This window comes from Mustela nigripes, chromosome 17 (assembly GCF_022355385.1).
Source record: "Mustela nigripes isolate SB6536 chromosome 17, MUSNIG.SB6536, whole genome shotgun sequence".
NCBI classification, from domain to species: domain Eukaryota; kingdom Metazoa; phylum Chordata; class Mammalia; order Carnivora; family Mustelidae; genus Mustela; species Mustela nigripes.
The window spans coordinates 48,253,948-48,268,837 of record NC_081573.1 but is presented as its reverse complement, the minus strand read 5'-3'; the positions used below and the strand labels follow the sequence as shown (position 1 = coordinate 48,268,837).

The following is a 14,890-nucleotide window of genomic DNA, read 5'->3' as shown; positions in this document are numbered from 1 at the left end:
GGCTCCTGAGCCTGCTAACATTCTCGCCGTAAACATAATGACCTTGTAATGACAGATGCACATTTTACACAGTGTAACAAAAGAAAAATGAGTGCAGAGATTCAATTATGTCTGCTATTTTCAATGGCAGTTTTGCTCTCTCAATAGATTAATTAGCAGAAGAGACCCCCCAACCCCCGCGCCGGGCAGAGCACGGCCCACTTTGTGGCAAGAAGGTACATTAAAATGCAGCTGTGTCTCATTAAGCTGCCAGCCGCTGCTCCTCTGCCCGCTTCTGCCCTGCGCCTCCTTCCTTCCCATCCCGCCGGGGAGGACCTGGGGAAGCCGTGTCTGCTGAACCTGGCCCCAGATGCCGAGCACAGGCCTTTTAAGGGGCCCCTGTAGGTGGACTCTGGGTGGCCGCTCTGGCTCTCATTCCCCTAGAGAAACTTAGCGGAGGCCTCTTCTGGACCCAAGTGGGCAGAGGACACTGGAGAGGAGCAGGGGAAGGAAGGAGAGCACTGAAGGCAGTGGAATCCCTTTAAAGTGAGCACTTTATGTGCCCACCAGAGCGTCAAGACAGCCCCAGAAAGCCGTTCCTACAAAGCCCTGTTTCTTCCATTGTCAGATGCTCCGTTTCTCGGTTTGGCTCCTGCCTACCGTAGATAGGCAGGATGTGTATTTCCTCTCCCCGACCATCTCAGCCCACCACCGGGACCAAGAAACACGGCCTCGCTCTTCTACTCTTGAGAAAAATGAGGCTGAGAGATGTTGAGCCCTTGACCAGCGTGGCCCAGCTGATGGGTAACAGAGGCCCCCACGGAGTCCATGCTTGACTCAGCCTGTGTTCTTCTGTACCTAAAACCTTGTTACAAAACTACCGCGTGTTCCTGCCGCCGAACCCCCAGACAGGTGGTTGCTTTCTCTTTCCCATTTTACTTGCAGTGACCTCGGAGCCAGAAGCATCGTTGTTTAGACCAAATGCGAGTGGTTTGGATGTTCCTGGGCGAGTTGTGGGTGGTCATTCCGGGCACCAGCTGTGGTCATCTGTTTGCATTTGCTCTAACTTGGGGAGCCCACCAGTCAAGGGGATACCTGGGGGCCGGACAGTGAAAGGGAGACTGTTTTCTCCTACAGAAGTCTGCTCACAAACTTCTTATATTTTCTTTAGGTACATTGAACGGAAGGCTTTTCTAGACCGAGTGGACCACAGGCAGTTTGAAATCGAGCGAGATCTCCGGCTGAGCAAAATGAAACCCTGATGTTAATGCGGGAAACCAATAGCAGCTTAATCCTGTTTACAATGTGAGCTTCTGGTGCGTCTGTGAAATGTTTCCGGTGTTTCTCATCCAACTGTTTCCCAGCAAGGTCTTTTTTCTACGTTGAATTTCTGTCTTTGTATCTTGACCTCACGTGGTTTCATCCATTTTACTTTTAAAAGTTTGTCCTTGAAAAAAATAAAAATAAATTTGGTCCTGCGATAGGCTGGTGAAGATGAGGACAGCACCGGCCTTCCCTTCGTTGTCCCGCGAAGGCCACCAGCCAGGCCTACACGGCCCAGCCTGCCTGCTCTGGCCCCCGGGAGGAGAGCCGGTCACCCTAGGTGGATTTCTGGGGCCTGTTCTGGAGTCAGCCTTGCCCCAGAGACCAAGGGAGGGAGGCTCCCGAGGGTGGGAGGAATACCAAGTCCCTGGCAGTTTGTTCTTGATCCGCGGCTGCTTCTCTTCTGCCCTCTTCCTCTCTCTGAACGGGATTCCCACCTACAAGTGTAAGGTTAGGCTGAAAATAAGCATGTATTATTGCTGAATTAGAGACATTTGTTTCCTCTTCCCAAAGTTTCAAGTCAGTTTAAGATGTGCCCCCACCTCAATAATTCTTTTGTCAAAGAAGACTGCAGAAGACTTTTGTATACTCCTTAGGAAAATTTAAATTCCAAACTTAATAGTAATAAAGTAGTAACCCCCACAGTTTGCTTTTGGGGTATGTTTATCAGGGTGTCCTGAGTAACATGGACAGGTTTAGGGGAAGGTAGTGTTCCGAAGACTGGGAGCGAGTCCCTGCCTGCACACGTACCAGCCTTGTGACCTTGACCCAGCTGGGCTTTCTGAGCCTGTGTTTTCTAGTCTGCACATGGTACGAGGAACACCACTACCTCATAGTAAGGTTGAGATGAGCTAATGAGATACCTGGGGTTCCCCCATCCAGTCCTCGGATACATGGTCAGAAGCTCATGGCAACCAAGCCCTCATCCTCAACACTACTTAGTTAGGGGGCCATGGACCTTACTACTCAGCAAGGTAGTTTACTGGCTGCAGTGGAACACATTGTCTGTTTACATCCACTCCAATGAAGGATTTTTGAAGTGGCCAGAGAGCCCTTCAGGCCAGCATCAGAACAGGTGGCTGTGAGGCCTCGGTTACAGTCCTGTGCCGGATACAGGAGTAACGGGGAAGTCCTGCAAGGGAAGACAAGGCAGCACTCTGGTCAGGGCAGGGACATCCAGACCCGCAGAAGCCACAGCCCAGACTGAGACGCCAGTCCGGCCGCGTGGCCTCCTCCAGGCATCGTCCTCTGCTCACTGCCCCTCACCTTCCGGGTCCTGAGGCCTCCAGCCCGTGCTCCCTCCCGCAATTCTTCGTCTCAGCTGCCAGGCCGCAGCAGCAGTGCGAACGCTCGTGCCTTGGGGTTGAGAAATGATCTGGAATCTCCACAAATAAACGGCGCTGAGCCCATCGCAAGTTAGGGTTTTAGTTCCTTAGCAAATCTTCACGCCTTTGAAGCCACCGAGATTAGGAGAGCAGCTGCAAGAGCACCCTGGGTTCTTGGCGCGGTGGGTTTGCTATTCTTGCTGTGCTCCAAGGTGCGGAGCGAGAAGGCGGACGAGTCAGGGAGCACAGTAAAGTGTTTGCTCCTCAGTTTCTGTCCGCGAGCCGACCCTCACACAGGCGTCCCTGCTGGGCCCTGCATTAGATGAAGGTGACAGCCGCACAATGTTTGTTCCTTTCTGCCGGCTCGACTTAGTGGGTCTTTTCCCAGCAGGTTTGCTGCACACATCTGATCTCCGCTCGGTGACTTTTTACACATCCGCGTCTTTTAGAAAGCCCCCCCACTCCCCAGTCCTGCGTGGCCACCACCAGCCATCAGACTGCGGGAGGCTCTGGGCTCATCAGGGCCCCACTGACCCCTCCCTGTAGACTGGGCAGGCTGCCGCAAGCAGAAGCAGTGGGGTTCTTGTATAACAAAACAGCAAGCACCGTAAGCAAGTTGAGAGAAGCCCACTCTTTACTCTCCAAAGCCACGTGCAGGCCTTCCTGACACCCTGGAACCATGTGTCTTCCACTAAGTGGAAAATAAACTCCAAGTGGCCAGTGAAGCAGAAAGCCCCTCCAGCCTCACCCCTTTTGGCAGAATCCAGCCGCTTGTCAAGGAATATGCAGCTATTTACTCCATTCTTCTTTTTTTTTTTTTTTTTTAAGAATTTATTTATTTATTTGATGGAGAGAGAGAGAGAGATCACAAGTACACGGAGAGGCAGGCGGGGGTGGAGGGAAGCAGGCTCCTTGCTGAGCAGAGAGCCCGATGCAGAGCTCTATCCTAGGACCTTGAGATCATGACCTCAGCCTAAGGCAGAGGCTCAACCCACTGAGCCACCCAGGCGCCTTTCTTACCCCATTCTTGTCACAGATGCCCTTTCTGCGAGCTTTGTGCACCTTGCTTCCGTGTTCCCAGACATTCTCAGTTAAAACAGTTGCATTTGCCTTGACTCAAGCTGCTTCTCTCTTCATCTCCATAGAGCCTCCTGAAAAGCCACCTGCATTGGGGCGTCTGGGTGGCTCAGTTGGTAGAGGGTGTGACTCTTGATCTCGGGGTTCTAAGTTCAAGCCCCAGGCTGGGTGTAGAGATGGCTTAAAAATAAAATCTTAAAAAAAAAAAAAAGTCACTTGTGTTGAGCTAAGTTCATCGTATTGATGAAATCGCTTCCTGTGGCTGATACAGGCGCAGGTGTGTCTGTGTGTGCCCACGTGTGTCAGCCTGCAATGAGACTTTTAAAAGCAGCTTCGAAGCCGGCTGTGGTGTGTGTCTCACCGGCCGACGCTGGATCATCCGACTGCCCCTTGCCCCAGCAGGAGCAGAGGCTGGAGCCTGTTGTGGAAGATGGGGGTGGAATTAGGTGATCGGTGATAAGTCAGCCAAACAGTGGTACCCAGAACACTCAATTCTTCATAATAAACCAACAGGCATTTCTCCATTTAGTCCTTAAAATTGTCACCAAGGAGTGGGTGGGCTCAGAGATGAGAAGTGATGGGCCATGTGTTGGTGGTGGTTGAATCTGAGTGAGGAAGACAGCCCGTCCTACACTATTCTCTGTACTTCTCTTTGGATTTGAGTTTTTAATAATGAACTGTTTCTGGTTTTGTTTTTCAATTGTGCCAGAGAGAGAACGGAGCTGTGTATAGGAAAGGACTAAGAAGTGCCCAGCTGTTCCAGGGCAGGATGGGCGGCCTTCCAGAGCCCCGCTCCCACCCTGCGGGTCTGACCGTGGCCAGGAATGTAGTGGTGGGAACACTCCCCGCCTGCCCAGATCCTGGGCTTGTTTTAACAACTCGGAGCCTGGTCTTTGCAGATTACATGTTGTCCCATCTCCTGGACCCCTCTGTGCCCTATGTTTGCTTGCTGTTGGGGCTCAGTCCCCAGCGACAGAACCCGGCCGGCGAGACTGGTGCTGGGGCGGGGGCATGAATGGCTGTTTCTCCTAAGTGGAAACCAGGCCCCAGGAGACGGGAGTCTTCCCAGCCCAGCATGCCGGGCACTCTGGCTGCAGAGTGGAGTGGCCTCAGGTCTCCTGTGACCACCCTTGGGCCTTCCTCTTCGTCGGCTCTGCTCCTGCCTAAGCCCCGTCCATGCCCTTGTGGCACCTGCCTTCATGGCCAGCGTGGCTACCTGTCCCTGCCTCTACCTACCTTGCTAGCCAAGGCCTGAGAGCTGCCTCAGTGAATGCCTGACCTTTTCTGGTGGGCCCCCTGAGACCAGCGGGGTAGTGGGGCTGACAGAGGTGTTAACCATGTTCAATCCAGAATCCTCTTTTCCATCTGTCCTGATTGAACCGTGGCAGACATCATCTAGCCCACAGTATTTTTTATTTTTTGTTGTTGGTTTTTTTTTAATTTTTAAAAGATTTTATTTATTTACTTGAGAGAGAGAGCACGAGCAGGGGACGGGGTGGGGGTGGGGATAGGCAGAAGGAGAGGGAGAAGCAGCCTGCCGGCTGAGCGGGGAGCCTGACAGGGGGCTTGATCCCAGCACCCTGGGATATGACCTGAGCCAAAGGCAGATGCTTAACGACCGAGCCACCCAGGCACTACCTAGCCCACAGCTTTTAAGAACAAGTGGATAATGTTGTATCTAGCTCTTCACATCCATATTTAGTGAAAAGTCTTCTGCCTTACTCCGAAGGAAACAATTTCCCTTTGCCCTGGGGTAGGGAAGTGGAAAGACCGAGTCAGTGCTAAGAGGCAGTTGGGCAGGGCACCATGGGCCTTGGGACCATGGCCTGGTGTGAACGGCAGGGGGACGGCCCAAGGACACCTCCTGGCTGTGCCATGGCCTGTGGAGAATCCCTGAAGGTTGTTTCCTGGCCCTGCTCTGCCTTCAGTCTTTGTCTTCTCCTTGCCCCAGATGGGTGTGTCAGATTTCTAGGGCATCTGATGATGCCTTCCCAATGGTGAAAAAACTGCTCCAGAACAGCATAAGGTCAAAGAATAAGCTTCCTTATGCTTTTCTGCTCACCTATTTCCTAAGAAACATGGTGCTCCAATTAGGAGTGCGCCCTAAGGTCTCTAGGGAAGAAGAGACGGTGTGGCGAGCTGAATCGTGCGTGAGCTGAGCGCCGTGGGAGCGGATGCGGGGGACCTGGGCTGGGAGCCCTGGCGGACAAGTGGTAGAGAGGTCCCACCACCAGCTGCTTCCGTGCAGGCCATCTGTCAGATCCTCCTCATTTTTCACAAGAGGAAACTTGCCTGAGGTCAGACTGGGAAACCACCGGTGATCACACCTACATCTCGTGACTGGAGGGTCAGATGGGGGCCGGGCAGGCCAAGCGAAACTGCCTTTCACCGCCTTCTGGCTCCAGACCCACAGACCTGAGTGCAGGGGCCGGAAGAACCAAAGACGGGGAGGTGCTTGCACTGGGGGAGTGGCCGCTGGCACTCCCAGTGCCGAAAGTTCGTGGCAGAAGGACCCCAGAGGTGTGGGCATACCCCTTCAGCTTCCAACTCTGCCCCCGCCCTGGGGCAGTGGCCCAGCCACTCTCTGCAACGGAGACACCCCGAAGCCTTGTCCAGACAGGCCTCTGCTCAAGTGTCACTTCAGGCTTAAGCTCTGCTCCAGAACCTGGTTTCTGTGCTAAGCGAGGTACACAGGGTTGCTCTCCTGGGAGGCCGCCTGGTTTCAGGGAGTGCGGGCAGGACGGGCCCGTGCCCTGTTGACAGTTCCTTGGACAGTCCAGGAATCCTAACTGCCTCTCCCACTGTACCTCCTTCCCTGGGTGTGCTCACGCTTCCTCCCTCCGACTTCTCTGTAAAGTCTTGTCTTTTTTTTTGTGCCCTCCTAGGGCAACTTAGACCCCAAAATACTATCAGCTGCGACCTTCAGGCACAAGCACGTCGACCACCACAAGGAAAACGGAATGTGCGAGTCCAGGAGAGTCCGGCCTGCTTCCCTGCAGCCTGGAATGGCCCACACTACCGAGATCCTTTGAGGGTCTCCTCTCTGTGGACTGCCAGCCGGCGTTCGTTGTGTTGTCACCTCAGAAAGCTGACGGGGTCCACTGTGACCCATGCTGAAGTAAGGTACAAGGGGGCGGGGGGGAGACAGCACCGTCCCAGGTTGTCCTGCCTCTGACCTTCAGTCCTAACCCTGTGCTGGGATCTGGGGCCGAGTCCCTCTGAGTCTCAGACACCTTGTTCAGGAGGCTGCTGAGAGCCTCCCTCACGGCGTCTTATTAAACGCAGCACACTCTCCAAGTGTTAGGTTACTCTAATTACATTGTGCACCCGGCCCCCAGCTCCCCAAGACAGCCAGGCTTCTGTGAACATAAATTAGCACTTTGAGGAGCACTTCAGCGATGTCTAATCTGGGACTGCTGTCAGTCCCTGACAGCGCCGCTTTACTCCTGGGTTGACATCCTGGAGAAGCAGCACAAGGAGGCAGGCCCCGTGGTGATCATTACAACCTGGAGTCTACCCAGTAGCCATCAGGAGAAGGGATCGGTCGGGAAGCAGTCACATGGTGCGGCGACACAGGACAGCAGTGGGTCGAGTGAGGAGGGCCGCACGTCAGCACAGATGAGCCTCGGAAGCAGCACCGCGGCGAAAAGCCGGCGGCATCAGTCCTAACGTGTGATGCCCGTTATTCAAGTTCAAAAACACGAACATGGAGGTGATGGTTGCCTCACACTGCCAGTGCACTAAATACCACTGAATTTTACACTTTGAGATGGTTGATTTTATGTTATGTGACTCCCACCTCAAAAAAAAAAAAATGTTTTAACTTGCAAAAGATAATATACCTTGGTTCAGAATATAAGAAGTGTATATAATTACATATATATAACGTGTATATAAGTGTAATTATATATAATGAATGGGTGATCGACACTAAACTCAGTATAGCCATTACCTCTCACGGGATAGGGAAGGTTCTATGATCAGAGAAAGAAAAGGAGCTTTGTTAACAGATGTGGTTTTATATTTTAAATTGGGAGGTGAGGACATGGATTTTTCTTACGTTATTCATTATGCCTTTATTTTCTGAAGTATTTCAAGATAATTTTTTAAAAAAGAAAGACAACCTCCCGTTTAGACTTCCCCTATCCATCCCACAGAGAGGTGTCCGAGGGGTGGGCAGCACAGGGATGCGGGGTTGCCGTGGCGATGAGCTTGCTAGGTGTCAGGGGGTTTTCACTGTGTCCCATCCTGGGCTAGCAGGCATTCCAGAATGATCTTCCAAACGGCCCCTGGAACGTTTCCCTAGGAGATGAGGGACTCCCTCAGGTAAACTACCAGGTGCCCCCCAACTTCTCTTTCTCTGAAAACCAGGATGGGAGGCTGGGAAGCTGATGAGCCCATGCGAGGCCAAGTGCCCCCTCCCAGCATAGCCCATGGTTCCAGCACTGCCGAGTCAGCCTTCCCTTTGCCCACATGGCCTTGACAGACGCGGAGAGACAGGACACACACAGGCCATATGTTGGAAAGATGCGGCGAGCCTCGACATGTTAGATGCAGATAAATGGTCCCTGACCCAGAAAAACGAGCTTCAAATTTGAAGGCACCAAAATGAATCACAGTATGTGGGTTTTCTAGTAGAAGTTATGGAGCTGCCCGTCTTCAAATTCGGCCCAGTGTTCTGAGCTGTTCCCAGCCCTTGGGCCACAGCTGTGACATGGGGCTGCGGTGGGTGCCCCCTCAGAGGGAGCGGTGGCCAGTCTTCAGAGTGTGGAGGGTCGCTGCCCAGCTGCTCTGCTCTCGTCAGCCCTCCCTCTCCCACCCAACAGCTTCGCAGTATAACCCAAGCCCATCTGTGTTGGAGGCCCCAGGACTGACAGTCAGAAGACATTTTAAGTCTGCAAGCTCTGGGGCCCAGAGAACGGCCATCTGGGGCAGGGGCGACCCTCTGGGTCTCAGTTGCCTCATCAAGATTACCCTGTCTTTACTGCTGTCTCAAGCCAGACCCCACGATTCCGTTACGCTCTGCTGTTGAGCTCCATTATGGGACCTTTGAATTTGAGGTTGGAGTCCTGAGACACGGAGGGGATTCTACCCATTCCCAGTCATCTACCCCAGGCGCGGTCTAGGGAGACACCCTCATCGCAGAGTGACCTGCTTCCATACATGGCTTGGCCTCTTGCCTCCCCTTCCTCGCATTTCTGTATCTGTAAAGCAAAGGGGAAGGATTAAACAATCCAAGAGTGGGCAGCGAACACTAGGAATCTCATCTCCCACAGGCAGCTGGGTGACGCTGACCCGCTCAAGTTGGAGAACCCCTGTGCATCGCCTCCCTGCTTATTAAAAATAATAAAGCCTCCAGCTATGTGTTTAGGAAAATTCCATCTTCCTTTAGTCTTGCCACTTCAAATAATTCAGCCTCCTAAATTCCTGATGCATCAGCAAACCGTAATGAGTACGCCCGGCACCCGCAGGAACTTTCTCCGACTTCGAGGAGTCTTCGGAGGCCCCCATAGAGAGCTTAGCAGGAAGCCCCTTAAAGTTAGCCGTCACTGGGAAAAGCAGCTGCAGGAAGTCTCCAGGGAAAGCAAGCGAGCAAAGCAGACGACAAAATCCACCCAAATCCCAGCAAACAGCTGAAGAGGGAACACCGCGCTGCAAGCTGGCAACAGATTGGGGGCCCCCATACACATACACACACACGTGCTCACACCCGCTAAACGGGCTTTACAGTGTGTCAGCTAGGTTGCCTTGCAGCTTGGAGAAGCCCCAAGCCACCGGAGGCACAACGCTCCTGTCAAAACAAGCCCCGTGCGAGGCGGATGGGCCGGCTCCCGCCAGCCCAGCCCGCACTGCAGCCTTCCTGCCAGCATGAGCTTGGCCTGCTCCAGGCTTCTCTCCCTCTTCTCCCTTCCTCTGATCACAGAAAGAAACCACTCACTGTTGGAAAATTTGGAAGCAGAAAAATCAAACAGGATTTAAAATCTTTCATCATCTTATCAACAAAGAAAACTGCTACATTTTGGGATACTTTCAGGCTTTTCCCCATATTTTTACAGAACTTTTCTTAAGGCAGTTGGAATTGTACTCATCCCCAGGCAGCTCAACACAGAAGCTACTGACCACGTGTGCATATTTCAGAAAAAAAAAATTATTTTTTAGTAGACTCCATGCCCAAAGTAGGGCTTGAACTCACAACCCCGAGATCAGGAGTCACATGGTCTACCGACTGAGCCAGCCAGGTGCCCCTCAATTTAAATTTTAAATTCATTAGCCTTCAAAATCCAAAAGGAAAAAGAAAAGAACTCAAAATTCAGTTTCTCACACAGACCAAAGATGTCAAGTGCTCAGTAATCAATCATGTGACTAGTGGCTACAATTGTTGATAGTGTGGGCACCCAACGCTTCCATCATCATAAAACTATATTGGACTGCACTGGTGCCGTTGTGTATCCTATAGTAAATGCCATGAGCATTTCCCCATTGAGTCAAACCTTTTTTTTTTTTTTTTTTTTAAGATTTTATTTATTTATTTGGGAGAGAGAGAGACAGTGCGGTGCGAGTTGGGGGAGGAGCAGAGGGAGAGGAACACGCAGACTATGCACTAAGCATGGGGCCCAGTGAGGGGCTCTATCTCAGGACCCCGAGATCATGACCTGAGCCAAACTCGAGATTCCGACGCTCAGCCAACTGAGAAGACAAGATTCAGCCAAGTAGTTCTGTTTGCCTGTCTCTGAGCATGGAGCTCAGTGCTCTGGGTAAGATGTGGCCAGAACTAGGAGGAGAATGTCCGTCCATGGAGGAGACTGAACTAGACCACGCCTAAGTGCCCAATGTTCTTTTGTACCAACCCCATCTCTGGAAGGGGCACTTGAACGAGGCAGGCATGATGGTTAATTTTATGTACCAACTTGACTGGGCTAAGGGATGCCAAGATAAGTGGTAGAACATGTCTGTAAGGACTTTTTCTGGAAGAGATTAGCATTTGAATAGGTAGACTCAGTAAAGACCCTTGTCACCAGTGTGGGTGGACATCATCAAATCCATTGAGGGTCTGGATAGAACAAAAGGTGGAGAAAGGCAAATTTGCTCTCTCCCTGAGCTCAGACATCCTTCTCCCATCCACCAGTGCTCCTGGTTCCAGGAGCCTCCAGCTTGGACTGGACATACACCATCAGCTCCCCCAGCGCTGGCTCCCTGGGGTCTCTAGCCCACGAATGGCCAGCCATGGGACTTGGCAGCCTCCCTGTCTCCTGTTGCTTCTGCTTCTCTGAAGAACCCGACAAATGCAGCAGGAATATGCCCCAGGACCTGATTCATCACAAACCTAGTTTTGTGGTGCGTTCATCTGTGAGTTGCTCTCAACGTTTTTTGAATCCAGTTAGCTTTACCTCTCAGGGCAGATGAGTTTTGTTTTTTTTTTTTTCTTTAATTTTACATATTAGAACATGAGAGAGAGAACACAAGTAGGAAGAAGGAAAAGCAGACTCCGCACTGAGCAGGGAACCTGACCTGGGCTCGATCCCAGGATCCTGAGATCATGACCTGAGCTGAAGGCAGAGGCTTAAATGACTGAGCCACCCAGGTGCTCCGGAGCAGATGAGTTTTATGCAGTTAAGAGATAGGCCTTCAAGGGGTGCCTGGCTGGTGCAGTCCATAGAATGTGTGCCTCTTGATCTCAGGGTCATGAGTTCAAGCCCTAAGTTGGGTGTAGACCTTACTTTAAAAAAAAAAAAGAAGAAAAAAAAAAAAAAGAGGGGGGCTTCACTACCCTTCTTTCACACTTGCCCGGTGGTTCTGAGGTCTAGTGAGCAAGTCTGAATTTGCCTTAAAGTATTATTCCCAACTGCTCAATCTCCATTCTCAATCCCTCTCTGTCTTTATCTTCCCAAACTAAGCCTTCTCCTCTTTGATTTTTTTAAGATTTTATTTTTAAGTAATGTCCATACCCAATGTGGGGCTCGAACCCACAAACCTGAGATCGAGAGTCTGGCGCTCTACTGATGGAACCAGCCAGGTGTCCCTCCCCCTCCTTCCAATGGCTTGCCCTTTCTCGTCTCAGCCTCTTTATTGTGCTCTCCAGGTCTACCACCTTGACGTTGACCTTGAGTTGGGACCACACCCCAGCCATCAGTCCTGGCACCATTGTTTCTTATTTAGCTTTGGCTGCCTCATGCAGCCTCACTTTTGCTCTGTGAGATGGGGGTGCTTCCTGGCAAGTATAAAGCAGTACAGACTGGGGCTATGGCAATTGTCCCACTCAGTGGGACAAGAGGCAGCCCGCGAGGCTGGGGCAGCAGGATACCCAGAGCACGCCTGGGCTTCTGTGCATGCTGATGGCAAACTGGTTCATTGCCAACTACGGCAAGGCTCCAGGCTCCCTGGGAGGAGCTGGGCTTAGGCTACCCCGGGCCTCAGGGCTGCTGAAGGCTCCTTCCTTGGAGATTGGCTACACGGATTATCTGGAAGGAAACCATTTAAAACCAACCCACGAAGCACCTGGATGTCTCATTCAATTGGACATCTGGCTCTCGGTTTTGGTTCAGATCGCGATCTCAGGGTCATAGGATCGAGCCCCACGTCAGGCTCCCTGCGCCACGGGGAATCTTCTTGAGATTCTCTCTCTCCCTCTCTCTCTGCCCCCACCCCCCCCCACTCTCTCTCGCTGTCTCTAAAATATATTTATTAAGTTAAAATTAAATCAACCCAAAGGCAGATCCTTTTCAAGAGCCTGAGATGCTGGCAGCAAAAACAATACCCCACAACGCACAGAGCTCTCGGGCAGCTGCCCTGGCTTCTCTCCAAGCTGAGTCATGGCCATGAGGTGCCCTCCGGCTGCCGGCTGGCCCAGGGGTTGCTGTGCTCTTGTTCCCTCGTCTCCCTGCGGCCTGGGTTATTCAGCAGCATAAATCCATGTGCCCAGAGGCCAGAGAGTAAGAGGGGATCCTGCCTGGGCTCACCAAGGGAGGTTTTCCCTCTCTTCCCCTGATGAAAAGAAGACTCTGGTCCTCCTTACATGGGCTTTCTTAGTAAATCTGGGTTAGGACCAGCTCCGTGGTGCTTTGAATGCAGGCCTCCCCACTAAGGGTCTGCTTTTGGAAACCTTGGTTGTCTCTCCCCAGGAACAGGTGGGTCTCAGGCTTTTGGACCCTGGAGGGGAGCCCCTTTCCACACCGGTTTTGCTGTCCACACAGGCCCCCTGAACTCTTGCTCATCCTTCATGGTCCTGTTTGAGGGCTGCCTCCTCCAGGAAGCCCCTACCATCTCTGGCAGGCCAGGAGGGCAGAGCCCAATTCCACTCCTCTATCTGGGTCTCCAGGTCTTAGCCTGGCATTGTTGGGATGCTCCGCAGTAAGCATCACTCCGTTCCACTGGGAAGGTCTGTCATCCTAGTGATATGCAGCCTTTTCTTTCTAGAACATTCCACCAGACATTGTTCCCATCATACACTGAGCCCAAGGCCTTGTGCAAAGAACTTGCCAGAGGTTACCCTCGAGGCCAGGACTTGGGCCAGCCTCCACCACTTTATTAGCCTCCCCTTTTAGCCCCATCAGGATGGGCGGGGCCCCTCCCGCCTCAGGGGAGCAGAAGTAGAAAGCTCCTGGCCAGGAAAGGCCAGCTGGTGGGTGGAGAGGCAAGTCACTGATTCCGAATCCCACGCAGCAGCTAATGGGTATCTCCCCATTGGGTACCACCGCAGCCCTTGTCTGCCGTAGACCCAGTCCTTCCAGGACGTGTGAGCCAGGGCCATGAACTGTGCAGTTCTTGGCGGCGGGGGGTGGGGGGGGGAGTTTTCACATAGAATGGAATAGGGAGGGGGCTCCCTGGAGCTGGGGGCCGCTTTGCTGCTTTATTAAGCCCCATTGGACAGAGGGGATGAAAACATGCTTAGAGCGTAAGTACCATGCTGAAGTTCATAAGGCAGGGCCAGAACCCGGGTCCTGTCCTGCCCCCAGAGGCCAAAGGTGACAGGGAGGCCAGCTTCTTGCCAAAGTGCAGATCTCACTCCCTGCCGTGAGTTCCGTCCTGTTTCCACAAGGGTCCACTCAGTCCCAGGGAGCAGGGAGACTTTCCCAGCGCCCCTGTGGCAGACCCTTGGTCTCCAGGCAGCAGAACAGCTGATGGGGGTGTGAGGGCCGGCATGGCTGCCTCACTGAGAACCAAACGGCTGCTCTGGGGACTCACGCTCGTGACCTCAATGTGGCGACAGCTCTTTGGGGCTCCTTACTGATTTAGAGAATGCATTCTATTCAGGCGGGTGGCTTCATCCCTGGATTCAGAAACACAATGCCCTGGGGATTGTTTCCAGCGGACAGTGAAATTCCACTTGTCACAGTCACTGAGAACGCAGGCCTGTTCCTGGAAGGGGCTCTGGTCTCTGGTGTTTACAAACATCCTAGAAAACCAGGAGGCCAACGGCCAGGGCCCTCGGAGCTAGCCGAGGTGGGAGCCTGTGGTTCCACCCAGCTCAGCTGTCTGGTTCTCGGAGCCCTGGCCAGTCCCTTTCCCTTGGCCTCCTGCCTGCTGGGGGCTGAGGAGGGGGAAGCGATTGGGCAGTGGGATCCGCAGGGGACTGACCGCAGGGCCTCCGCTCTGTTGGCTGTTCGCTTGGATCTCCTGGGTGTCAGGCCCCAAAGTGTCTATGGGAACCCGTCCACGGTGGCTTGCCTTTCCTAGGACTTGGCAGTTGCGTTTCCCCCTCACAAACCTGTCTTTAAAAAAAAAAAAATCACCCAAGAACAGGCAATTTCTTAGAGACAGAAGGTGGAATGGTGGCTGCCAGGGGCTGGGAAGGGGGAGAAGGGGAGTTTTGGTTTGATGAGACATTTTCTGTGTGGGATGATGAGAAAGTTCTAGACATGAATCGTACACTTAAAAATAGTTAAAATGGGGCGCACCCAGCTGGCTCAGTGAGAAGAGCATGTGACTCTTGATCTCAGGGCCATGAGTTCGAGCATGACGTTGGTTGTAGAGTTTACTTAAATAAATAAACTTTAAAAAAAAAAAAAAAAAAAGCTGAGGGGTGCCTGGGTGGCTCAGTGGGTTAAAGCCTCTGCCATCGGCTCAGGTCATGATCCCAGGGTCCTGGGATCCAGCCCCTCATTGGGCTCTCTGCTCAGCAGGGAGCCTGCTTCCTCCTCTCTCTCTGCCTGCTTCTCTGCCTACTTGTGATCTCCGTCTGTCAAATA

At 52.6% G+C, this 14,890-nt stretch overlaps 2 protein-coding genes across 5 annotated transcripts in view; both read left to right on the top strand.

Moving 5' to 3' along the window:
* The window catches only part of CFDP1 (craniofacial development protein 1), a 123,882-nt gene extending 122,422 nt beyond the window's left edge, over positions 1-1,460 (top strand). The window contains exon 7 of the mRNA XM_059381507.1: positions 1,151-1,460. Coding sequence (XP_059237490.1) covers positions 1,151-1,241 — 91 coding nt within the window. The 3' untranslated portion in view covers positions 1,242-1,460. The remainder of the gene's footprint in view (positions 1-1,150) is intronic.
* Positions 1,461-5,910: 4,450 nt separating this feature from the next.
* LOC132005690 (uncharacterized) overlaps positions 5,911-14,890 on the top strand; it is a 10,639-nt gene continuing 1,659 nt past the window's right edge. The window contains exons 1-3 of one of the 4 annotated variants that reach the window (XR_009400876.1): positions 5,911-6,390; positions 6,590-6,827; positions 7,128-7,554. Coding sequence is in view for 1 of the 4 variants with exons in the window: in XM_059383129.1 (XP_059239112.1) it covers positions 6,057-6,390; positions 6,590-6,822; positions 7,128-7,373 (813 nt within the window). In the remaining 3 variants the exon portion in view is untranslated. Of the gene's footprint in view, positions 6,391-6,589; positions 6,828-7,127; positions 7,555-14,890 lie in introns of those variants that run through there. The other 3 variants (XM_059383129.1, XR_009400875.1, XR_009400874.1) reach the window with 3 other exon arrangements.